The sequence below is a fragment of the Pavona decussata genome, unplaced genomic scaffold (assembly GCF_977016875.1).
Source record: "Pavona decussata unplaced genomic scaffold, jaPavDecu1.1 SCAFFOLD_3, whole genome shotgun sequence".
NCBI lineage: Eukaryota > Metazoa > Cnidaria > Anthozoa > Scleractinia > Agariciidae > Pavona > Pavona decussata.
In genome coordinates, this window is record NW_028145427.1 from 265418 (window position 1) to 293277 (window position 27860).

Here is a 27860-nt window from a genome sequence, read left to right on the forward strand (position 1 = left end):
AATGACTGGTATGGTCGTGTTTACTACGTTTTAACTTGAAAGGTAGACGAATTAGTTTTCAAGGCAGCATGGAAAAACTTTCCCAAAAGTATATACTCATCCAGGATCGTGTGGGTTACACTGTAGAGAGAAACTTACTGTCGCTGGGTCTATCGACAAAACAATCACCGATTCAAGTATTACGGGGTGAGTTACTAGAGGCTCTTCCCGAAGATGAACAGCCGAACGATTCTTCAAAAATAGCTCTTGTTGGAATTGATCGTAAGTCCTTACGTCTCGAATGTGGCATGGAAAGTATAATTCGACTTACAGAAGAAGACGCTAACTTGCTTTTGGCTATTTCGTCACTTGGAGAGAGATATCAAACGTATAGCGATAGAATTCGCCTAGACTTTGGGCGAAACATTGGACCAGACAGTAAGGTTTATGTTACTGTGAAAGGAATTTCGAAGAAATTATCAGGAGTTGTATGGTACAAGGGTGAATTACCGTCATGCAATGGCACAATGTTTGGAGTTGAACTAATTGTAAGTATGCTACAAAATTTTAAGAAGCTTAATTTTACTTTTTTTTTTTCTTTCATCTTCCTTTAATATATGAGATGTTTTAACTGCTCTTCCAAAGAGAAATTGTATTGAAGCTCAAAACTAGACAGGTAAAGCTTACTGTAGATTTCGGTTGAAGCCAGTATTAAACGACAAAAGCTTAGTACAGATGATCAAATGTTGAAAGGAATTGAATTGCACTGCAACATTTCACTTTCTTCTGCTGCTTCATGCCTTTTTTTCTGCAAGTCTTTTCCATAATGCTATTGAAACATACAAAAATGTTTTAATTTTTCTTTGAGAAGAAGCAAGTGAAAAATTTACTGTGTTTCTATGGAGCAAAATAACACAGGTGTCAAACAGGGCTGAGTTGCTCGAAGCATGGTTAGCGCTAACCATTGGTTAAAGAGGTATTAAAACCTATAGGTTGTCATGGCATTTAAGCTGGGTTAGCGCTAACCATGCTTCGAGCAACTGGGCCCAGTAATGTTGTGTCTCAGTGTCTGTTGTGGTTCAATTGTGTCCTGGGGTCCTTTCCTTGAAAGTCCTGGTATCATTTCAGGCCCAGAGTCAGCTCTATATTTCAAAATCCGAAGCTAATGAATGATGGTACAGTTTTTTGCCCCCATGCCAGTCCTATATGCTTCATTAACTTAGAATTTTATTGCTTAGCTTTGAAAACAAACAAAAATTGAATCTTTAGCCTGAAAAGTTACTAAAACTTTTGATTCAGTTTCCATTTTATTTTTCTTTGATTTTATTTGTGGTAACTGCATATTGTATTGTATGGAAGTAAAACAAAGGAAAACTGAACCGAGAATGAAATATATCAACATAGTCATAGACCTCTTTCATGAATGGAGGGCTTAATTGTTATTCTTTTGTATGCATTTAAATAAGCCTTACTGGCCTCGGTAGCATGTGTAAAAACAAAAGTATTTTCACTCAAAAGCGAGGTCAAGAAGGCTTATTTGCATGCACATAAAAGAATACTAATTATGCCCTCCATTATGAAAGAGGTCTATGTACTTCTAAAGGTTGCACTTGACCAAAAACCTGAGGAAGAATAGTTAAATATTGTAACTATGCTAACTGGAACAGCATTTACTTATGGAGACTGACTAACCAAGTGAAGTAATAAAATTATTTGAAGTCTTTAAAAATAATAATTTATCGTGCACTTTGCTGCATTCTTCCACAGTGTAATCTTCAAATCTTTTAATAATGTGTGGGAAACTGGCTTCATTATCAATTGAATGGTAAATTTCCATCTATCTGGTTGAGCTAAAGAAGGAGGCACAACCTTTTGGGTGGTCCATTTTTATTTGGTTCTGGATTGTTTTTTAGTCAGATCTAGACTTGCTTCCAAGACCCTTGTTTTGATTTTCTTGGGGAAGTGTCACTCATGGTTGCTAACAGACATACAGGCTCTAAACTGGTTTGGTGGAACAAGTGATTGCACCACCTTATAATAATAATAATAATCTTTATTGAGGAAATCAATTTCACTAATAAGTGATTTACAAAAGAGTTCTCGAAAATTAAAAAAGAACAAAAAAAAAAAATTAAGACTAATATATGAATATATAAAAATTAGACTAAAGACTATTTACATTTCTTAACACTCTTTTAAAACTAGCTAATGATGGGCTTTGTCTGATTGAAAGGTCTAATTTATTCCAATCGTTTAAGGCAAAATTTGTCGAGGTCCAATGCCCCCAGTTCCTACTAGATGCACTCTTACGGATATTATTTTACATCTAGTATTATAATCATGTTTATCCTTATTGAATTCAATATTAAAACAATGAGAAAATAAGTTATTGAGCTTACCAATCCCAATATTTATGTTGTCAGCAAATTTTCCACCAGTTACATACATTGTGCAGTGAGGATCATACCTCTTTAATGATAACTTTACAACTTTACAACTTACAACTGACTTGGCCTTGGGTTATATTGAGTTACAGGTAGCTTGTGGACAAAGGTGAAACTTTGTACCATTTCCTTGCCTAAAATATGCCTAAAGGCGCATAAAATTCAACCAAGAAACCATTGCCACATTGACATTTCTTCCATGCACACTGTTTAACCCTCTAACCCCTAATATCACACAACAAATTCTCCTATCTTGTCCCCATATGTTTCTTGTAAAAGTACTGCCAGAGAAGTTGTTAAAATATCAAGAAAATTCACCTTGGTTGATCAATTACATGTATCCTTAATTCCCATGACCTCAGCATTGATATTACAAGGAGAAATTTGATGTTGATCACTGTTAGGGCTTAGAGGTTTAATAGAATTGTTGAGGCACTCGGTTGTACAAAGAGAATTCTTGAGCTTGGTTGGCTCCTTATTATCCAACTACACTGATATTTGGATCTTGCAAAAAAAAAAGGCTTTGTGCATGTTGTGTCAAGGAGTTATAAATTAATGTTTCTTTGCATTAGAGACCTCATTGATTCTAGTATTTTTATCTCTCTTCCATTTCTTGTTGTTATTCTAGAAACTAAACATTCTTTTTACCAAGATTCAATCATTACTCCTGCTGTTTTTTTACTTTGCAATCTTCTTAAGTTGAGCTCTGAAGTGACAAGGCTGTGTTATATTTTTGTTTCATCTTTGCCTTTGTGTTGACGTCATCAAGTCATCAGTTTGTTTCTGAAAGTGTTATTCCCATTCGTTTCTTGGAAGTCTGTTTTTTTTCTCTTTCTGAATCCAGGCAAGCCTGGGCACTAATCTTTTCCAGTTGGCAATTTAACGACCAACTGGAAAGGTATGCAAAAAAATCCTACATGTATGTAATTTATGTACAACATCAACAAAATCATGCATTGATAACATGGGGAGGAATGATCCTACAAAAATGTTCCAAGCTTCGTTAAATATTGGACTGGCTGAATGTAAGTTTTTCAATATCTTTTTGTTTGTTTGTAGGAAAATCCAGGCCAAGGGACATCAGATGGAACTTTTAGAAACAAGCGATATTTTGTTTGTGCACCAGACTCTGGCGTGTTTGTTGGACTTGATAAACTAGCACCACGAGACGATCCCATTTCAAAATCTTCAAAAAGGACAGAAAGTCATTCTAGTAATATTGCATCAAGACTAAAGGAAAGTGTTATGCCATCATTCTTGAAAGGGAAGAATGAAGAAAATTGTGTTCAGGGTGGTTTTGAGGATCAAGAAGTCAAGAAAATGCTTAAAATGGATCAAAGAGTTGTGACATTCTTAGAAAACAATCGCCCCGTGAGGGGATCTGTACGTTTTATAGGAAAGGATAAAGATCGGAATGGAAAATCATTTGCAACTGTTGGATTAGAACTGGTAAGTTAATAAGATTTAAACAATTGTACAGTATTACTGACAGTGGAACCTCAATTTAACAAACCTCTATATAATGAAGTCCTTGGTATAATGAACAATATTATTCAGCCCGGCCAAAGTTACAGTACAAAATTGTATGGAACAGAACCTCAAAATTATATAACAAAATCCTCGTTGTAACAAGCACAATCCAGAAGCCCGAATGTAAAATGTACGGCCCGATATGATGAATAAATGTCAACATGTGACAAAAGATGAATGTAAAACAAACCAAGGATGAAAATCCTTAAATCCTGTAGCAAGAGAACAACTTTACAGTTAAGACCTCATTTTATTATATGGCTGGCTCCGCGAGCGGGCAAGATGAGTCAAATTCTGCGCTGTGATTGGCTACCCGAGCGGGCAAGATGGAGCTATCTTGCCCGCTCGGGATTACCCGTTGCCCGTCCGCTTGGCATCGAAAGTTTAATCCCAACAACAATGCGGGTTTTCTTCGATTTTCTCGTTGTTTTGGGGGAAAACGCTCACTAAAAAGTTCGGTAAACTCTCAACATTTACCTAAAGGAAAAGAAAGAGAATGGAATCGTCCTGGTGTAGTGAAAACTTCGTTTCAGCTACAATGAATGTGAGTTGAACCGGTGAGTTGCTCTGCGTGTAGTATTTTAGATAGAATTGATTTTGAAAAACTTATTGTCTCAAGTCGAGTGCCAAATTGATAAGTTCTCTAGGTTTGCAATGACTGTATTTAAATCATAGCGTAGTGGAAGTTGCGGTTAGTGTTTAGAGCAGTCCAGAAAAGTATTTTTTTTAAGTTCGCCGAAGAAGGTCACGTTTTTAATTCAGCCGCGTCTTGCTTGTTGTAAACAACAAAATCTTGTCAAAGTTTCGCCCAGTTTTCTGATTTACCTGCTCTTTTTTTCGGTTTATGTTTGCATATAATCTCAAAATCTATTGTTTCATTCAAGAATTAATGATTGGAAGCCGAAAACTGTGTAAAAAAATTTTATTATTTACGCCACCGCGTGATCGCCTGAAAATGGCGAGTTTGCCGGATTCTATTCAAATCTTCCCGCCCTTGCGAAAATCTAAATTTTTCGTTCTCGATAATTGTACACTTCCTTTAAGCCATTATAAAGTTAAAGCCCTAAGATAATTTAGGATTCCTTGTTTTCCACGATTACATTCTAATCCATAGGTGCACTGAAAATAAATCTTGCACCGGCCGGCTATGAAGAATTTCTTTCCGAGTAGAGCAGTTTCATGTCGTGTTTTGTTTTGTAATTGTAGTTTTAACTTGATGGTAAAGCCATATAATAAATCCTTTATTGACCAAGCTTGTTCGGTCAAGATGGCTGGATATTGGCCTCGTTCTTTTTTTGCGTTTTTATGGACCTCGACTTCGTCTCGGTCAATAAAAACGCAAAAAAAGAACTTGGCCAATATCCAGCCATCTTGACCTCACGCTTGGTCAATAACGCATATATATAGGTAGACACTGACACTATCAGGACATCTAGAGATCTTCTTTATCAGGACTGTCAACTCTCCCACATAATCCGGGAGTCTCCAGATTTATGTCTGTAATCTCCTGGATAATTGGCAAAGTTTGCTCTTTGTTGTAGACTCGACTTGCTGACTAGAAAATCTGAAATGTTTAGCGTTATCTCTGTTCGTGTTTAATTTGTCCCCCCCCCCCCCCCCCCCCACGGAACCCGTGAATTTGGCCTTGATGCGACGCCTCTGTAAGGCCGGGGAAGTCATATTCTCCAGATTTGAAGACGTGTGAGGTTGACAGCCCTGTTTATCCTCTTTGTCTCTCTTTAGTTCGATTAACTTCTTTATTTTTAAAGGCTTCTTGTGGTAAAAGGTATAAGGAGCCAGTTTCATTTCTAATCCAATGCCCTTGTTCAATTTTGTTGACCTGTTCAGTTTTCCAGTGCTGTAGCTATCTACAGATCTATACAGTGTGCTATAGCTTCATATACACTGTAGACAGAATGCTGGGAATGCTGGGTAGTGTAACGCCGCGGGTTACAATAACATGTAGTGTTTGCAATTCCCATTTGTGTGTCTGTCTCATTCACTGTATTCTGAAGCTGAATTTCTTGGTATGTTTGTAAATGGAATACTAAATTTATTCACGAACACTACGCAAACTGAGATTTAAGGTTTAGATGTTGTTTGCAAACTAAGCACATGCGATGTTGTAAGTGCTCATGCTGGAGATTGATGTGAAGTACATGTACCAATATTAAACCTCTGTGTCTGAACGGCTGTTGTTGTTTCTTCGAGGGATAAATTGATTCCTTGAACTTCTTTTTGAGTTTGCATATTTGTAAACTCCTCATTTCTTGATCCTCGTTTGTTGCATCTCGAAACTTGAATGTCTTGACGTTCGAGGTGAGAGACTGATCTAGTTTCGAGGATCAAGTCTAGACTGTCAACTTACTTTTGAGTGGTACCGTAACAGCATTAAAAAGCAATTATATTAATCAAAAAACATTTTGGTTGTTTTTCCACAAATTCGTTATATCGAGGTTTTGATATAATGAATCCTCAATTTAACAAATGGATTTCCCCATTCCTTTGGCACTTCATTTAATTGAGGTTCCACTGTATAATGAAACCTTCATTATTTTTTATTTTTTTTGAAACCTTCATACAACTTGGACTTGTATCATTTGCTAACCACCTCACCACATTTTGCAAGAAATTGGTTGATAAGATAGACCTAGATTATGATTAACTGTTAGAGCTGTTTCAAGCATCAGTGAAATGAAATCTTGGTAGTTGACACAAAGTCACATAGTCAGTGACATTCCATTTTCCTTTCTGTCAGTCTGTATGTGGAGGAAATCTATGAAATGAAGCAGACAAATATATTCATAAACCTTGTTTTTGTTAATAATAATTATTTACAGTGTGTCATTCAGAAAATAATGCACAATCTAAAGTACATAATGATATGACGGATTTGCTATGCAAACTATTAAAAAATCACAAATGTTAGATTGCGAGGAATTTTCAAGAAGCTGGTACAGCCTGTGATAAATTAGGTTAGTAAGCAAGACTGAAATGCTTAAAATTCTTTGACAAGACAACTTTCCTCTTGAAAGACCCATGCCTAAGTACATGTAAATGTTTGTTGTGCAGTACATGTAGGCTTACAAATGATTTGTAAACCTACTGCACAGTCAACAAATATATTCGTTATTGTGTGTTACAGGAGTGTATTTTGTTAAATAGGACACAAGGGATGGACGTGGCACTGGCAAGCTTTATGGTAGACAAGTTTTTGTTTGTAAAACAGATTTTGCACTCTTTGTGCCCGTTGAAGCTGTTATACCAGAGGAAAACTTTGATGAGAAACCTGTAAATGCTAGAAGTGCAAGGACATCTGAGAGAGTTGAGAATGTTGAGGAACAAATCCGCAAGGATGAAGTTCTAGCAAAATCATTAAGTTATGTTGCAAACTCATCAGGTAAGTTTCATTTTAAAACATGGGGATTGACTACTTGAGTAGCAAGATGCTGACTAATTATTGACACTTCAATAAAATTGGTTGGAAAGAGATACACTGTATATAGGCTACCTTTCTGTGTCAAACTAGACACAAAACACAAGATAACTTTTCTATGTATAGTTTCCAAAAAATTAATATCCATACCCCCACCACAGAGGGAATTTCACATAGCACATAAACAAATAGATGTTTCAATGTTTTATACATTAAATTTGGGGCATTCAATATGCCATACAAAATTTTTCTTTTTTCAACTTAAAACATGCAAATTAAATTTGTTGCCAATGAACAATATTTTTGTATGCAACAAAGTTTAACAAACAACACTTTTAGAATAATTGAATAATGCAACACGATACTTCAGACAATAAATTCTTCTCGTTGATAAAAGTATTAAATAGATTTCTTGTCTCAGTTTGTACACACACACATGCAGTATAATATTTTGAGCAGGTACGGTATGTGGAATTATAAAGATGATTTCTCTTCATTAACCATCAAGAACAAGCCATCTAATATTACACTGTACCTTAGATAACCCAGACACTAATCTATTCAACAGGTGAATTCAGTTGGTGAAAGGGGTTTATTTCTGGCTAGTTGGTTTGTGTCCTCAACAATTTTCCTTCTGCAAAGTCTAAGCCTGGCAGTAGTCTAAAAATTATAGGATGCTTGTGTAACCAATCAGAGTTGTGAGTTTGCTTATCATTTGGTCACTGAGTTAATATGCCAGTGCTGTAGCATAACATTGTGACTGATCAGTTTTCACCAAAGAAATATTGCGGTAAAGTGAGGGTTTTTTTAGCTACAGTAGTTGCATTGGTTTGTGAGATTCATACCTGCCAACCTTCCGGAGTGCAAAAATCTGGAGACGTCTAGAAATAACGAAATTAATGAAAATATTGGAAAAAGGCCACGGTACGTATTTCCCGGGAGATTTGGTGCTCTAACCGGGAGACCAGGAGATTTGATGAAAAACTTGGAGACTCCCGGGAAAACCGGGAGAGTTGGCAGGTCTGGAGATTGCCAATTTGCCTTACATATCTTTCCCAAGTAAGTTGAACAGAAATTAGACTGCCCTTTTATAGGCAATCTTAGTATAGCTACATTTGTTTTGTTTTAATTGTGGTTAACTGTGGATTAAAAAAGTATCACTGTGACTATCAGATAATTACAAATTTGTCTAATATTTTATTTTCAATAGATTATGCTGAATTACATGTACATGTTTCTGGCTGTCCCTCTGATATTCAAAAGAGCTTTGTACAGTGTATTTATCAAAATTAATAGCTGTGTGTTCCGTTGTAGGTGGTTTATCTTCAAAAAGGGTGAGAAGAGCAAGTTCAGTTGAAGACTCAGCCAGTGTTATCAAGGCTGCTGGAGAGAGCAGCAAAACTGATCCCACAGAATTCATAGAACAACAGAAACAATTATTTGATGAGATAAAGAGTTCAAAGCCCTCTGATCATAATGATGAGGATGTTGTGATGCATGATGATGAAAGAACGGACAGTGCAACCAAATTAGACTTTGATGAGCAACATTTCAGAGATACACCTCCAATTACTACACAGCCTGGTCTATCCAGTGCACTTCCTGATTATCCTGATTATGAAGTCATTGGTAAGAGGGACTATGAAAATTTGATAAGACAGCAGAGAGGCAGCAGAGATGGTATGTTAATAATAATAATAATAATAATAATAATAATAATAATAATAATAATAATTATAATAATAATATTTGTCAAGTTTGATTTTATACATGTAAACTTGTCAAAGTATACGGTCATTTCTTTAAACAGTTTTTGCTAGTGTTTGCCACTGTCATTTGCAAACATTTGAAAAGCACAAAGATAGATATCTTATTATGCGAAATGTTGATTTTGCGATTTTGCAGTGCGCATATTTTGCAACACTTAAATTTTGCAGAAATTGTCTATTTTAAATCACTTTTATAATTAATTCCACGTTTTCGAATAAGGCAATTTATTTAACTTGTCCTTGTATCAAACAAAACAACTTCATCTAAAGAATAACATCAAAATTTACAAAAGATGCAGCAGTGGGTCTCTATGACAACAGTAACAACAAAGAAGTTCTCACAATGTCCACAAGAAGTTCATGCTTGTACATGTATGTGAATTACTGGAGTCAACTGACCACAATAGCCATTAAACAAGTCTCGTGACTCATTTGTGTATATGTCTTCATAAGTGGTGGAGACAGAAAGCAGTACTTATAAGGTACACCGACACTTTGCCTCAGAATAGTTAAAATATGATTTTCTTAATGTTTCAATGGTTATAAACTCATTCTTTCTTCATCATTGACATAATGTGAGTCACTTAATTTTCACGTCGCAGTATTTTCGCGACACTTATTCAGTGTTCCAGATAACTTTCAAAATCAGAGAGTCAATGAACAATTTTGAGGGGTCAATAGCTTTGGTTCTCTCTAAATCGTCTTAAGTTTGCCATTCATTTTGTCGGGTCAGGAAGCCAGGCTTCTCGGGTTTTTGACCTGAGACCCCTCTCTAGTCTGGAACACTGCACTTATTGTTCGCGTCACTTTAATTTCTCGTTTTCATTAATAGCAAAATTAACGTGTCGCAAAAATTTCATGTAATAAGGTATCATAGAGAGCAAGGTGGAAATGGAGTTTTCTCCTGTATCTATGCTTGTTTGTATAGGCAGACCTCTTGCATCAACAGTGTGTGCAATAATGTAACTCTACATAATTAGATAGGTTTTAGTTTCTTGAATGAACTGGTACATGTACAGTCCACATGCCTAAAGCAAGTGCAGTTCAAAGAGGAATAGGAAACAGGTGGGGATTTTTTTGTCAGTTTTCTTTGGATTGCCCTCATTTTTGGCAAGATTTTATAACCTATGACAGTTCATGGGCCCATTATTTCCCCTGAATGTGGTTGTATCTTTAATAAAAGCTTAAAATCCTAAAATTTTGCAAGTACCTATATTGCGCCCTTTATGCCTCCAACCCTTCAATACATATTTATTTCATTACATTGTATTACTCAAAAAGAGGCACTGACAAAGTACAACGTAACATTGACTATATTCCTACCATTTCCCCCTCAACAAGACCTCTTTAGAGACCTTGCTTTCTTTCTTGTGGCTTTTTGTAGATTCTACACTTCTGGATCTCTCACTGGTTTTTTGACGTGCGCTGATGTACTATAAAATTAAATTTGTTATGATGATTATCTCTTATTTACCAGCATCACTTGCATTTTGAAACAGAATGAGCTTACCCAAATAATGCAACATAAATATATTATAGAAAGAGGGTAAACAGTGGAATCTTGCTCTCAACAGGAACGCCTGCTGACCCTGGGATGTACGAGAATATCAGAACACCGTTAGCAGGTGAAGTTGCAGCAGATCCTGGTATGTATGGGAATACCAGAGCACGATTAGCAGGTGAAGTTGTGACAGATTACAGTCCTGGAACAAGTCACAAACCAGAAGTTGATATGTTGTCAAAAAAACCTACGGAGAATCTACAGGGTCAAAATGCTATGTTGTATACAGAGGAGCTGGCTGCTGAGAAAAGAACAGGTTACAAATTATTTTGTCGAAGTTAAGCAAGTAAAGTAATAAATAAATGTTATAATTGTAACACAAAGCAATAAACAAAAACATGTGGCAGAAGTAAACATTATCATTAATAAAGATAATCTTGTAAAGCAGTTAAGAAAAGAACAACATTGCCAACAAACAGAGATTCGCATGTACTGGAACGTTCTTTTCCAGTGGGGGATTGTGGGATTGTCTGGGTAGGCAGATGACATAGAGCTGACAAATACTGTACATGTAATTGCAGTTTTCGGCATTTTCTCGGTGTAGCGTAGCTCTTGTTAAAAGGTCTAATCTAAAAACACTATTTCCTATACAACTGACTGGCAAAAAGTAATGCACTGTCTTATTCATGATGCCAAGCAATCCCATTTAATCCCTCACAGTCACTTGTACCAGTCTCCCAGTGTGCATGTAGTTTCTGGAGTGGGGAGTTCATGTTGCTATATTTACAAGCTAACAGCTTTTTTATGTGTTCAGGTGCAGAGGGTCAAACAGCTGTTGATGTTTCTCATGGCTTTGAGGTGGGTTCTATGGTAGAGGTTCCAATGGCAGAAGTTCATCCCAGATATGGTGTCATTAGGTGGATTGGGCAACTCCCACAAGTAAAGGATAAGTTGGTTGCAGGCCTGGAATTGGTAAGAAGGATTGTTTCTTAATGTCTTTATCACATACATGCACCTCTGGGGGCTCTAGACAGTTGTTGTTTCTTTTATCTTTTACTGGCCTTTGTGCTCATGGCCAGAGTTTTTGAAGGCACAAAATCTTGAAAAAATGTGTCACTGGTTCCAGAAAATATCCCTACCCCCCCCCCCCCCAACGTAAGGTTTTTCACTTTAGGGCCCCCACCCCCACCACCCTGGCAAATTCCATACAGTTGTATTTTCATCATGATCTCCACAGAGTATGTTTGCAAATTTACCATGAAGAAACCACCATGAACAAGTTATACATTGAATATACGCTGCTGGATTTAAATTTATCAAGTAGAATTTGAAGGACTTTGAAAACCCAGTCGTAAACTGCCTGCATGCACAAGAAAGCTGCTCTGCTAGCTGGGTGATTTGTTGACATGTTTAGTTAATAATCAAAGCTTCAAATTAATTACACGTAAGTACTCCATGGATTCACGTCTTGGCACTTGATAGTCGTCTTTGAATAGTTCGTGAATGACATGAATTCAAGAAAAAAACTAGTTTCTGTTGTCAACTTTTTCCTACATTGCGAAAGTTCAGTGCCAGATCGTATGGCGCGTTTTTACCGTCAAAACTCACCATTGAAAATTGAGCATGATTTACACATCAGATGTCTATAAATCAAGCAAATGGTATACAAATCAAGTGGCATTTACTCACAATGAGCAGCATTTTGCGTTACTTTCTCAAATCAAAGACACAATGTGTACGAATTAAGCATACAATTTACCAGTCGAGCGACGACATACAAATCAAACAGACTGTTTCCAAATCAAGTACAATCAAATTGAAGGTTAACAAATAGAGCAGACAACCCATGATTCTTCGCAGGGGTATCCTACATCTGCTGCCCATCTAGGGCCGCGGGCTCGAAGTCTCTTTTCCCTTCCCACGTGTACAAAAACAGCTACATGGAAGCTAAGTTTTCGTGATTATTTAGGAGGAATATTTCATTTAAAGAATCTTTTTCAACTCTGCTTGTGCAAAATAGTAGTTGGAAATCAAGTGCTACAGTTTGAAAGCAAAAGCTAAAAACTTGAATTAATTGATTAGACGCGTTCACATTAGTAATGGATTTGAATTCTAATGTGGGGAAGGTTATACAGCAGTGTATTGACAACTTCTGACCTCAGTTTTCCTGTTGCAAAAGCTTTTTTTTTCTCCTGAGGCCAGTATGTTGAAAGCTATAATTGCTTTCAACATACGGTAATTATTACCATATTTGATTAGCCGCCCTGGGTGCTTATTTAATTTTTGGCCCATAATGGTGGGTGCTAATTCGAGGTGGGCGCTTATTATTTTCCCAACATTTTTAGCAAGTGAGGAAATCTTAAGAAATAAACAAAAGCTAACATGAACAATCCATAAACAATATAAAAGTTCATTGACAATTGTATCTAAAACCGATTTTGGAACACAACTGACTCTACTCTTACTTCACGCTGTACTAGTGCAGAAACGGGGTAGGGGTGGGCGCTTATTAACTTTTTGGGCTTTCAGGGTAGGCGCTTATTCGAGGTGGGCGTTTATTTGAAGGTGGGTGGTTAATCAAATAAATACAGTAAATGAAAAAGGAAAAACAGATGAAATTGGTAGTTATATTCACTTAATGTCATGGTAAATAATGTGCTATTTTTCATTAGATTTGTTAGGCTATTGATATCATTAGCCCTAAATTATAACTTGTATCAGTTAGGGTTCCAGTTAGAATGCTTCTCTTCATTGCATGCCACCAGTACATTGTAGTTCAAAAGAAAATAATAAATGCTCTTGAAAAAAGAGTGAATTATGATAACCAAGAATCTCCAGATTTTTAACTGAAACAAGGGGAACATCTAGAGCAAAATAACAAGGCTGCCATTTGTAACCAGCAGCTGCCTACTGCAGCAACTATAATGAAGATGGATGGCAACCAGGAATATGAAAATCAGTGGTTTAAATACAACAGCCAAGCGAGACCGCCAGCTTGTTTCTTTGCACAGCAAGCTCATTAAAGGCTTAACGACAGCCCTGAAGTGATGATAATAGCTGCTAGCAGTCTCTTTGTTTGTCACTTGATCGTACACCATACAATTTACAATTTATTACAATTTAATGGCAAAGAATTAAAGGTACAAAAAGAAAGGTATTGCCATAAGGACAGTCTGTAAAAGAGTCAAAGACCCCATACAAGACGAACCACTTTCTAAATAATATTAATCTCATTATAAAATTATATAAGACAGGCAATTAAAAATGTAAAAATGCACATGGAGATATGTGCAAAAAAAGAAACAAACAAAAAAAAAAACAATCAATAAATTATCAATCAATCAATCAATCAATCAAATTAAATCAATCAATCTTTATTCCTCCTAAGATAAAAAAGACATATCTTAAGTTACATTCATTGTTAGAAGTAAACATACAGTATATAAGAGAAAGATTAAAAATCATATCTAAAAATAAGCCTATTTAATTTACAAAAGCAGTTTTAAATCTATCAGTTGTAATCTCCGGGCGATGTGTGGTTTTGTTCCTAAGTTGATACTTAAATTCTTTCTTTTTCCGCATAATGTGACTAAGCGGGCAACCAGGATCCACTGAACGAACCTTGAACAACGAGAAAAATCTCACACATTTCCAGCTAAAAACTCCCTCACTCCTGTCTTAAAACTAGCAATGGTTGTTGTCTGATGAACAGACTATGGTAAAGTGTTCCACATGTCCACGATCCTATTGATCCTATTAAAATAATAAACTAATATGTGCTGCAGTTAAGAAATAACAGATGGTAAGAATTCATTTTGTTGACCTTTTAGGAAGAGGAACAGTCTGCCTGTTCAGACGGAACATTTAATGGCATGAGGTATTTCACATGCCCTGCAGGAAGAGGTTTCTTTACCCTACTGCAACACTGTCGATTAGACGCGCGTTTCACTCCCAACTCGCCAAATAATGACAACAGTTTTCACTCTGACAAAGGTAGTTTTTTTAATGGTTTTAATTGTAGTGCAGGTACATCTGTATACCAGGGTAAAAAGCACAATAATTATTGATGATCAATTTGTCTTTGGAATCCAGATTCTTCTAAAGTTACTCTAATTTTGCATACAGACTACCGGTAGGTATGGTGGTGGACACCTAGATCCATTAATGTATGTTATAATTTAGGGACTCGTATTTGTCCAATGAACTTAAGACTTACCAGTATGCCTAAAAAGTGCATCATAAATCATTTTAAACATTACTTCAATTGAAGAAATGCTTGAAATGATTTATATTTTTCTTCTGTTTAAAGCTAAACAAAAGTCTTAATGCTGTAGGCCAAAGTAGAGTGTTCTTGTAGAATTAAGGATAATTTCTGGCATCCAAAATGAATAGGCCATTTCCGAGTTGCTGTGAACCTCACTATGAATGCGAGGCCAAGTACAAAACTTTTCATATGAAAATTAGTTTTGTTTGCATATGAATGAAAACTAATTTTCGTGACAAAAACTTTGCACTTAGCCTCGCTTTCATAGTGAGGCTCAAAGCAACTTGGAAATGGTCTATTGTCACTCGTGCCCTCTTTCCATCCAGGCCCTTCAATTACAAAGTATTACAGTGCAGTTTTGTATACATCATGTACATGTATTAAAGAAGGCCATGGCTTAATTTCACTTGTACAAATGGCCTTGCAGTGTGTTTCCCACATTTAAATCCTATCCATAGTTATTAGTTCTTTGAGGGACCCAAGGGTCAGTAGGGATGCTCCTCATGTTTTGTGATGCAAAGAAAAGGTTGTTAAGCCACTTAGAGGACGAGGCTAACTCTGTTGTCTTTAATAATAATAATGATGATGATGATAATGATGGTGGTGGTGGTGATGGTGATGATTTTTTAACAATGACAATGATGATGATGATGATGATGATGATGATGATGATGATGATGATGATGATGATGATGATGATGATGATAATGATAAGAATGTCTTTAATGAAACCACTTTTTGAACAAAATATTTTTCTTTATTTTCCTGTTTCGATTTCAGCCTTTGGAAGTTTGCCATCCCCTGATGTTCAAGGTATAACCTTACCCCCTAAAGCCCTTGAGGCTAAATACCGTGGTACCATGCATGGTATTCAGGGCCACCACAACTCATGTTACCTTGATGCTACACTGTACAGTATGTTTGCCTTCTCAAGTGTGTTTGACACTCTGCTGCACCGAGAGAAAAGAGACACTGATCTGGCCGAATACGGTGAAGTGCAGCGTGTACTGAAAGAGTCCATTGTGAATCCTTTGAGAACGTATGTTATAAAGAATCAAATATTAGACCCCCACTTAATAGTATGGTGTTTTCCAAGAACCTCTTTTATGTCAAAAAGACAAGAATCTCCATTTTCTGCAAGACTATGCACAGATATTTATCTCTAGGAGTAGCCATTGTCTTTTCTGAAAATTCTAAGATTAAATGTCTATTGTCCAAGGTTATTATAATTACAGTGCTCCCAACCCTAAAAAATAATGCAGCTGCAGGTTATCAGGGTCCAGTGAAAATAGAGTTTTTGAAGAGTACAGGTCTACTGACTGAGAACTGGGAGAAAGTTTAGACCCCTTCATCCACCCTCTCCTGCAACACCTACTGTACCCCAAAACACTCAAAACTCAAACTTTGTTAAGTGCTGCATCCAGCACAACTGCTAGGAACTATTGCTGGGACATCTAATCCAGCCAACAGTTGACTTATCCCTTTGATTCCTTGTAGGACTGGTTTTGTTCGAGCAGATCGTGTTCTGAAGCTTAGAAAACTGTTGGACCAACTCAGCTCAACAGCTGGACTTGTGAACGAGGAAAAAGGTTGGGTTAAAACTTTTGCTGTTTATTTAAGAGAAAAGGACAATTATTGAATTGGGTTATGTAAACTTGTAAATTGCAATGTTAAGGAAGTACATGTACTCCTTACAAAAATGGCAAACTTGTGATTTACTGCAGTAGTTGTAACCTCTGACTTACATGTATGAATAAGTAACTGTAAAAAAATTGTAATGTTGAGATGAGTTATCTTTCCAGATCTTTCATTATTATTGATAACATGCTTATTATTCGATGTGATTTGCTTATGTTAGTTGTAATGGGTTTGTTTGTATTGTTAGATCCAGAGGAGTTCCTAAACTCACTTCTTCAGCAAGTCTTGAAGGCAGACCCATTCCTGCACTTAAAGTAAGATTGCTTGAGCTAAACATGCTGTTGTGTTATTCCTGTTCATAAATGACTGCCCTAATTATAGAGTATTAAAGTGATGATGTCACAAAAACTAAATTTCCAAATTTATCGGATTTGTTGAGATATTTTGAAAGAGCACAGTGATAAATGCCTTCTTGCCAAAAATCAGCATCTTATTGAAATTTTGGGGTGAGATATTAGTATTGTTATGCTCGGATGACCCCATACAAATCCTTGTAATTTTGTCTCTGTTCTAAATGTTTAGAACAGAGACAAAATTACAAGGATTTGTATGGAGTCTTTGGAGCATAAAAGTCCCAATATCTCATTATTAGATTATTTTATTAACTATTAGACAAGTAATTGTGGATAGGTGTCCCTAATTAGTGTACATTGTATGCTAGCAACCTCGACACTACAATAAAGTTCTTATTTACTTACTCCCAGTTGAGTTGACTGCTGGAATTGACTGATGCATAATTTTACGCAGTATTTTCCTGTCTGGCTAAACATCCTAAGAAGAACAATGCGGATAGCGTTCAGCGACGAGCTTATTCATCATAAAATAGATTGAAGTGAGATGGTTTATGAAATGATCCTCTAGGAACGAAAGCATGCGAGAAATTCTGTAGGAAATCCAGCAACCACATAATTTTTATGAAGACTCCCTTGAACTTGTCAAGACTAACAGAGAGAAATCTGTGGAGTTTCCTTGATGTAATGATTGTGCTTGGAAGTATTTTGCCAGGCTGGTGTTTTCGCAGTTCTTTTGTTATTGTTCTGTTTTTGTTGGTTTGTCTTTTTGAGTGCAATTTGTTAAACTTTTCCTCAAAGATCTCGAGATGCGCGGAAAAGCGACAGTGAAGGAGCTTTCTTTTACCAGATTATAACAGAAAAAGACGATACTGTGAAAATCGCTCAGGTTCAGCAGCTGTTGGAACTGTCATTTGTCTCAGCTGATATCATCCTCTCCGAGGTGTGTGGTATAATGGATATTATTAAAACTGGATCATTATATAATGCAATTCCAGGGTTTTGATTCACCTTAGCGGCCATGGTATATGAGCCATTTTACCATGTCCAAGAAATAGCGACCATATAATAATAATAATAATAATAATAATAATAATAATAATTATTATTATTATTATTATTATTATTATTATTATTATTTTATTATTATTATTATTATTATTATTATTATTATTATTATTATGATAAATAGATATGTTGTACATAATAATAATGATGATGATGATGATGATGATGATGATAATAATTATCTTTATACAGGGAGCCCACATTTCAAGTAGGGTTCCCCTATTACATTTGGGAGCAGAATCTTTCATTTGTTCCATATTTCTGTCTTGTTATTGTTCATATGTTGGACTATTTATCAAATACCAGCCAAGGCCAGGTAGTTTTGTATGACCACAGGCAGCCCAAGTTTGCGTCACTAGAGAGCGTGTGATAATTAATAGCTAGTGAGACGATGACCTTTGAGTGCAAGCAGTATTGGGTTACAGGCAGTCGTTGAGAATTTGAACGCATTATAAGACTTTGTATGGGAAATAAAATACCGACGATTCTGACGCTTAAAAAAACGCTAAATTTAACTTTCATTCAATAAAATGAATAAAACTGACTCACCTCTGGTGTATTCTTGTGTGTTTGGTAGCCTATTTTACCGTTTTGAGCATTCTTTGAAATCACCCCTCATTAAGACGGGGAATGACAGTGATTTCAAAGAATGCTCGAAACGGTAAAATAGGCTACAAAACACACAAGAATACACCAGAGGTTAGTCAGTTTTATTCATTTTATTGAATAAACTCAACCCACATGTGGTGTCGAACCCGGGCCACACAAGTGGGAGGCGAGTGCTTGCAACACTGCGCCAACCCTGGTCTCATTTGAGAGCACATCAAACACTTTGAAACTTTCTTCAGCAGATAAATCGCCTAGGTAAATTGTATTTAGACGTTTTATCCATGATTCCATTGTTTCTGAATGCTAGCTAAGCCATGCTGTTAGTAATCAATCAAATCAAAGGAAATGCACAGAAATCTCTGGATTACTTTTCAAGTTGAAATATTTAACAATTATTGGACGAGGCTGAGCAAAATATCGTGATCTGCGAGACTAACAAATCACGATATTTGTGATAACCGAGTTCAATAATTGTTTTATCATTCGATCACCCAGTTTGTTTTTTCTAATTTTGGTCAACTAAAGATGTCAAATCATTCTCTGACAGCTCAGGGAAGCGATCAGCCATTTTCACACAAAAGCGTGGTTTCAATTACGCATGAGCAGAATATTATTTGCAGCGAAACGCTTAAGCGCAGTTGGACAGTATTGCGCATGAGCAGACCATTATCTGTCAGGCAGTTTTTTGCAGGTCACGTGGTTTGCTCTCGGCCAATGAAAAGGAAGAAAAATGCATCGAGTTATAATTTATTTTATTCTTTTCAAAGCTGAAAGATTAGTTCCGTGAGTGCTTAGACGAAATTTTTTGATAGCTGTGTTTTTCAATCAGTGGCGCAGGCATACTCTGAAAAAGAAGTTCCGAGTGCTCCCATCAGGAGGCGAACCTATAAACTGGGGATTACTAGTTCGGATGCTCTACCACTGAGCTATAGGAGACTCGTGGGAGCTAAGGCCATTAAACTAGGTTCATGGGACAAACATCCAGCATACTGCTAGGATTTGATATGAATGGTATATGTGAAAGACATATGATGTTTTGTTTTAAGCCTAGTGAATAAATGATAGATGTATTTTTTTTTTTTTTTTTTTTTTTTGTATACACAGCTTCCATCGTGTTTGATACTTCAGATGCCGCGGTTTGGCAGCAAATATAAGATGTATGACATGATTCTGCCTAACTTGGAACTAGATGTAACTCGCATTGTGGAAAACAGTAAGGACAACACAGTTCACTTTTTGATTTCTGGTACAGTAAAAACCCACGTATAAGAACCTAGAATTTTTGGGTTCAGGCTGAATGGGTTCTTATATTTTGGGGTAGTTTTTCCAAAGTCAGGCTGATTAAGTTCTTAGTAGGTTCTTATTTGTAGGATTTGTCATAGTGATACAAAAAGTCAGGGCACTTTACAGATTCAAGTCCCAAGACTACACAAGTATAATTTTATACAGTACTACATATTCTATACTCTGTATTTAAAAGATTTTCAATTTTGAAGTTTCTTCATTGTACTACATACTGTATTAAACAAATAATTTTCATGGTATATTTCTCAGAAATTTCACAATTTCTAACAAAATCCAGTATTTTGGCCTTACAATAAGTGTTTTTTTTGTGTAAGAACCTATTTTTCTTTGCCAGGCTAAATAGGATCTTATATATTTGGGTATTAAAATGCCCAATTTCAGCCTGTAGGTTCTTATACGTGGGTTTTTACTGTAATACCAGTTTGATAATACAAGTAATACTAGTTTGACAAGAAAAGAAACCAGGCTTAAGGACAGTGCCTCTCAATACCGAGGTATTTTGCGCGGTTTGTGGCTATGCAGGAAAAGCAGATCTAAGCAAGGGTCATTGCTATAAAATTGGGGATAACCATGCATATTTCAGAGATAATGAAACAACAATTCTAAAAAGCTTTGAAATAAGGAACCGTATAAGGCCTTTTTAACTCGTGAATGCGCGTAGCGCAATGAACGAGTTATAGCGATAGCTGACTGTTGACTTGGTTGGTTGGTTGGTCGGTTTTGTCGTTAACTTTCGGGCGTGCGCAGTGAATGAGTTTTAAATTCAATTAGTGGAAAAAACACACGAACATTTATTGTTCACGGCGCATCAGGAAATTCTTATTCAATATGTAGAGAATAATTTGACGATCATTTAGTGCAAGAATGGAGTTTTTTCGTTCAATCTGAGCCAAGTTACAAGTTTTTTCAGTTTTTCAGAAAGTCCGGGGTCGTAAACTCAATTAGTGAAAAAAACAACGTGAAAATTTTTTTCACGACGCGTCAGAATTCTCTCATTCACTCTGTAGAGAATAATTTGACCATCATTTTAGTGTAAGAATGGAGATTTGTCGTTGAATCTGAGCAAAGTTATAGGTTTTTTTCGTTTTTTTCTACAAAGTGCGGTTTCTTTTAAGAATTAAAATAATTTAATTTAGAAATAATTTAATTAACAAATAATTTAATTTGTCAATTTTCACGCGAAAGTGGAACGTGCCATGTCACGCATCATTGACGTCGTAAACAAAATTATGCAAATTTCTGGTGTAATGAACACCTTAAGATCTTGTCAGCTTTCATAGAGGTTTCAAAGGGAAAAAATGTTTCATTTTCGAAATTTACAACTGGTAATTTATGGGAAAGCAAAAGGACGCGGTCGATAAATAATTCTTATTTAGCAAGAGCTTGTCATAGTTCATTATTTTTACTTGAGGATTGCGTGGACTGAACTCCAAAGGAAAAATTTCACGCATTTATGTCGGGCATGAAATGTAATGCGATACTTTGTTGAACAGATTTCCCTTTGTGAGATGGGCTTGCCCTACAGTAATTTTGTAATTTTAATTCCCAAAAAAACCACTTGACCATCGGGCAAGTGATGGTTAGAATCCACTAGCCCGATCGCAAAATCCAGTAGCCCCGGACTATCGGACACAAATTTGTATGACGTAGCTGCAAATGGCGTGCTTCTATGAACTTTGAATAAAAAAACACGTGATGGTTTTTTCAATCGGCGCATCAGAATAATCTTAGTCAATCTGTAGAGAATAGTTTGACAATCATTCTTATAGTACAAGAATGGTTATTTTTCGTTACATAATCGGGCAAGGATATAATTTCTTTTAGCTTTCAAGGAAGTTTCCGTAGCCGTCTAAATTTCAATTACTATGTGTCATCTGCATTCACGAGTTGGCTCACAGGAGCCTTTGATTATTATTATCTTTAAAAAAATGCGTGGTTCCTCCCCCCCCCCCCCACCCCCCCCCAAAAAAAAATCCTTGTTTGCAGAGATTCGCTTTTCCTGCGTTCTTTAGATAAAATAAAAAAAGTAAAAAATGGGAACAAACCCAGAAGACTCAATCGGAAAAGCTCAGTTTTTTAAAGCTACGATTTGGCTTTGTCATTAAAATTAAAGTTCGTTACTTTTCACCATGATTGAATCAAAAGCGGGTTTTACTTGCTCATTCTGATTCTGTTTTGTTGTAGTTCCACGTGAATGCGCCTTGTGTGGTAGTGAAATAGCGCAGTTTGAGTGCAGAGATTGTCAGAACGTTGTACTCGCTGATGAAATCGGAATAACCAGTTACTGTGCAGGTTGTAACATAAAGGTGCACTCGCACAGAGATCGGACGGATCACAGACGAAGGCCTGTTGTTCCCCCTCGACAATTCAGTAACAGTAAACAAATACCTGACAAACCGAAGATGGAGCTGTTTGCTGTTGTGTGTATTGAGACCAGTCATTATGTGGCTTTTGTTAAGTGTGGTGTTGGTGCCAAAGCCCCTTGGTGCTTCTTTGATAGCATGGCGGATAGGAAAGGTGAGAGGAACGTTGTTCACAAGTTATTGTTGTGCATATGAACTGTGTCGATGAACGTAGCAATGAAGCAGGTCTGCTGAAAACATTTTTATCGTATCTCAAATAATAATAATAATAATAATAATAATAATAATAATAATAATAATAATAATAATAATAATAATAATAATAATAATCTCTTTATTAAAAATTATATAAATCTTTATTAACATGTACCAAGCAGCTGAAATTGTTATTTACAAGTTAAAAGTTAAGAAAAAGAACTATTAAAACCTATTTACAATTCATTCCGATTTCGAGACTAATTTTCAAGCACAAAACTTTTTTAAAAGAAAATACAAATGTCATAATAATAATAATAAAAATAATAAAAAAAACAACATCTTAATCAACATATTCCAAACTATTTACAAGTTAAAAGTTCCAATTCTAAAAAAACAATTCACAGAAAATCAATGGACACACGCTTGGCCAGCGTTTAGGCGACAGTCATCGATGAAATCCCCTTGTGGAATTCTGTGGAAAGGTGTCCTGGAGCCTCTTACGCGTGTGTGTACCGACCTTAAAATCTCAAATGAAAGCAATGTTCTAATCCAAGTGATAGTAATGTGATAAGGTTCCTCATTCTTTTCTGAGAGCTTCTCGGCTAGGCGTTTGAGAAAGCAATTGCAGTCGGCTCCCATCCCACCGTTGGTTCCAAAAACTAGGGGAGTGAAAGATCCCATTTCAACGTCCAGCACCCTCTGTTGGTACTTCCGCTTTTTCTCCTCCTCCTGCTCTTTAAAGATTGTGGATGTTGTTTCCCCCTGGTTACACTTGGAGTTAACATGCGTTACTCTGACATCGAAAAATCCGAATAGTGTTGGGAGGAGTAAGTCGTCAATCGCCTCTTGAATAGGGTCAACGTAATCTTCAAACGACTCTATTGTGCGCATGAAATAGGTAAACTTGGATTTGTAACCCTTCGTGAAAACAGTGTAGGCTGCATGAGGCTGGCTCCTTGCTATCTCAGATAGGGCTTCGAGTTCTCCTTTCCATCCAAGGACCTTTTCCCGACAATATTGATCTTTGAACTCTTGAGATCCGATGATGGCCCCTTAGTGGCGCTGGCCTTCAGTTGTTATATTACCTCATCTCCAAACACCTTCTCTTGTTTACCAAGTTGCATCGTTTTAGACAGGCGTCATAGGCTTAAAATATTCCAAGGATTCCAAGTATAATAATAATAATAATAATAATAATAATAATAATAATAATAATAATAATAATAATAATAATAATAATGATAATGATAATGATAATGATAATGATAATAATAATAATGATAATAACAATAATTTGTTTACCAAGTTGCATCGTTTTAGACAGGCGTCATAGACTACATTCGCGCCCTATGTACGTTTTTAGGGACGTAACATCCAAACGTTTTACGATAAGTTTATTATTATTTTATGATAAGTTTATTTATTTTATGATAAATTCTATGTTCAACACATGGGGACCCACTTTCTATACCTAGACTCAACTAAGGGTGCAATTAAAGTATCTGTTCTTCGCCGAAACGGAACGAAAACGCAATGACGATTAATAAGCTAGTGCCAGACCCTCACACTTTTCTATTGCCTAAACCAGTCCCCCACCGCGCATTAAGCACCGATGCTTTTGATCTTGCCGGATCTTGCCAGGTTATGTTTTCGCCCGCGATATCCGTATTGGGAGAAGCCGCTAAAACAATATGGCGCTGGGTAAATATGGCGACCTTAAAATCGTTGCTTCGTTTTACTACAACTGTCCACGGGAGCTTAATGTTTTCTTTTAAAAAAAGCCCTTTTACCTTAGAGTGTCAAATGCCGATGGGACGAAAGGTTAGTCGCCTGCTGGCGACCAGTTCTAAACTAATTTTTGGTCTACAACTAATTTTTGGTCGCATTGGCGACCAGTCAGGGGCAATTTCGGACCCTGTGAGCGACATTTAATAGTTCTTTTTTCTACCTTTAACTTGTACATAACAATTTCTTGGAATATGTTAATAAAGAGATTATTATTAATAAATAATAATAATAATAATAATAATAATAATTTTATTATAATAATAATAATTCTTTATTAAAATATTCCACACAAATTGCTATTTACAAGTTAAAAGTATATCAAAAAGAGCGATTACAAACCTGTTTACAATTCATTTCGATTAAAAAAAGATAATATTTTCAAGCAAAATTTTAATAATAATAATAATAATAATTATTATTATTATATTAATAATAATAATAATAATAATAATAATAATAACCTATAGTATCCTATCCCATTTAGTCCCATCCCATCCCATCCAGCCCTATCCTATCCTATCCTTTTCCTTCTTAGCCTATCCTATCCGACCCTCTTTTATCCTATGCTATCATCTCCTCTTCTCTCGTATCCTATTCTTTTACCTGAGGACATTGAATGAAGCGACTACGTAATTAGCGTTTTAAACTGTTCAACCTTTAAGCTAAAATTACCCCAAGCTGAACTTGGTGTCTCTTGAAACTTTTGTTTCACCCTGAAACGCCTTCACTTGCATACCAAGCGTTTGACTGGCTTTAACGCCATCCGGCCACTTGCAGCAAGTTTACAATAATATATATTAGAAATACTCGGAGAGCTCCTACCCGACCTGACATGAAACTTTGTTCTCCTCACACACCAAAATACAAACCGAAGGTTTTTTTCTTTTCTGCACTTTATTTTAAACCAAGCAGACGATATAAAAAAAAAAGAACGCTGATGTAAACCGGTGATAAGCCATAAACGATGAAGGGTGACTGACTAACTGTTTGTCTATTCTGATTGTTTAGGTGAAAAGAATGGTTACAATATTCCGGAAGTGTCTGAATGTCCTGAAGCACTTGAGTGGCTCTCGAAAGATCCCAAGGAAATCGTTGCAGCGAAAGAGAGAGGAGAAATGCCACAGAAAGTTCGACGTCTGTTGGGTGACGGTTATCTGTGTATGTACCAGGATCTTGACATGACAATGTACAAATAGACATGACTTTGCTTCGATGACGTCACGTCACATGCGTGACCTTGTGTTGATCACGTGAGCTTGATGTCGTCGTCTTGACCTTGCCCAAATCACGTTGATCTCACGTACGTTACCTTGTATTTTTCTTGATCACGCGAAGTTGATGTGCGTCAGTCATGGTCAACTATTCAGATCACGTGAACTTAATAATGATGATAAACTTTACAGCTGTGCGATATAACAATTGAACAAAGCTAGCAAACAAACCGTGCCAATAATGTACTAAAAGTTTCATAATTTATGATAATAATTTCACTACATTAAGTTACGACTTACATGTCTTATAGACAATAAATAGAAAATAAGAAATTTAAGTTATAAGGTGTGAAATAGTGAAAACGATTTCAGTTAAAAATGGTGACTGTTAAACAACGGAACGGCCTGGGCTAGTTATTGGGCTAAATACTGGTTAACACTGGGATTAAAAGTAATGTGAGATAGAAGAAGAATTAAATAGAAGAAAAACCTTGTAGAAGAAGTTCGTTAGTTGTATTCTGGTTGTTACCAATAGTTTTGGTCCCCAGAAGAGTAAAATGGCATTTTCTTTCCCTTTTTGCAATATTCTCTAGACACGGGAAAATGTCAATATTTAGTTAACTACACGGAAGTCAAAATGGTGGTATGATACATGAAGTTCTTGAATTACCATAATATGCCTTGAGCGTGTAATTAGTTTAGCTGAAATGCATGGACTTTGAGTCAATTTCCTTTTTTTATTACAGTTTATTGGTTTTGAGCCAGAGAGCGTAAATGCTTTCTTTTCATGGTATAAATCTTGTATAGTCCTGTACAGAGAAGCTTTTCCGTAAGAATAAGTTGATAAATTTAGTTTACTGTTAAGAATAATTTCAAGAAACCACTGAAATAGAAGTGTCTTGCGCGTGAGACAATCTCACAAAAAGTGTACAGTTTTTTTTCCCTTGAAATTCTTTCTATTCATGTTTAGTTTTAATTCTGTTGCGTCTAGAAAATTAGAATATTGCACTTGGAAGTGTTTCCCAATTTAAAGGAATAAAGGCATTCAATATAACAAACTTGGCTTTTGATATAAATGGCAGCTAAGCTAAGCAATGTTACCGTTCCACCCCATGTTTTAAGAACAGATTTACATTATCAAATTATACTTGGGGATCGCAAAAGGCTTGAATTAAAGAAAACGTCAGTCTTGAATTAAAATGTTCGCTTTGCCCAACTCCAGTTAGTACTGTTCGAGTGACGCGCGAAATGAGTACGAATGTTTATTATCAACAAACTGCAGCACTGCCCAAGTATGGTCACGGGGCACACAACAATAACAGATATCCTACGTTATTATTCAACACATTGTGACACTGCCCAAATATGGTCATTGCGAGCTCAATATATGTCGTCCGCACTCAACAGATATCCTGCGTTATAATCCATCAAATATTTTCGCCCGTGCGCGATTGGTCTGAACGCCTCACGTGACCGAATATACCCCAGCTAAAACTGGGGAATATCCGATGATAATCCCCAAGTGATATTCCCCAATTTCAAAAACTTCAAGGAGCGTCAAGTTTGCAATTAAAATTAAAGTCAAGATGGGGAAACGGTTTGCTTTTGTGACAGAAGGAGAGATAAACCTGCTGGGCGATAAGCAATATCAGAAAACAACATACGCTCTAAACGCTCTGACGGTCAACTGTTCTTTAACAAAATGTTCAAATACTCAAGCTCGTTGCTACATGTTGCGAAAAATACTAGAAGGATAATAACCACAATAGCCTCCATTTGGCTTTAAAAATATGCTCAGATATTTGTCCTTGGACATTATCTGCTCCTCGAAGCTCACAGTTTTCCTCGAGCTTCGCTCTCGGAGAACTGTTCGCTTCTCGGAACAGATAATATCCGCGGACAAATATCTGAGCATATTTTCGCGCCAAATGGAGGCTATTGTTTATATAACATGATACGTAATTTCGTGTGTTGGGGAGAAAAATGAGAGAGAGCGCTTCAAACAATTAACGACCTCATAAGATCGTCTCCAGCTTTTCTTTAATTATTATTGTGCTTTGTTATTAATATGTTGAGTAATAAAACAACTATCCTGCTCAATTTTCAGAAATTAAATGCCATATTCCTGTTTTTAATGTAGAAAGTTCTTTCTTCTTAAGGTAAGGGTGACTATATGGAGGGTTAGGGTTAGGGTCATGTCGGTGACTATATGGTACCTTTAAGCACTTTTCTGTTTTAGTTTATTTTAGTGTTCTGTTGGTTTCCATTACTTTTCGGTCAGTTTTTGTACGTGCATTTCTGAAATCCAAGATGGCGGATCCAAGATGCAACATCGTTTGGCAATCATGACGTAATTCCCACGTGATATGCCATCATCACTTCTCATTGTTGATTCCAAAGGAAACGT

General features: G+C 36.2%; 1 protein-coding gene and 1 long non-coding RNA gene across 3 annotated transcripts in view; one reads left to right on the forward strand and one right to left on the reverse strand.

Annotated features, from left to right (window-relative positions):
• Positions 1-27583, forward strand: LOC146489741 (ubiquitin carboxyl-terminal hydrolase CYLD-like). Of its 2 annotated transcripts, none has more exons than XM_085093023.1 (14): positions 1-527; positions 3483-3872; positions 7119-7353; positions 8704-9069; positions 10733-10975; positions 11474-11631; positions 14490-14652; positions 15704-15962; positions 16421-16512; positions 16809-16875; positions 17713-17854; positions 19693-19801; positions 22078-22410; positions 25251-27583. In XM_085093023.1, the coding sequence occupies exons 1-14, from the start codon at positions 69-71 to the stop codon at positions 25436-25438; spliced, it is 3204 nt and encodes a 1067-aa protein (XP_084949149.1). In that variant the 5' UTR covers positions 1-68; the 3' UTR covers positions 25439-27583. The 2 variants fall into 2 exon arrangements, with proteins under 2 accessions (XP_084949149.1, XP_084949216.1); XM_085093090.1 differs by having other exon boundaries at positions 7119-7332; positions 8686-9069.
• Positions 1-27860, reverse strand: part of LOC146489735 (uncharacterized) — a 213204-nt gene that overhangs the window by 109426 nt on the left and 75918 nt on the right. The gene's annotated exons all lie outside the window — the stretch shown is intronic.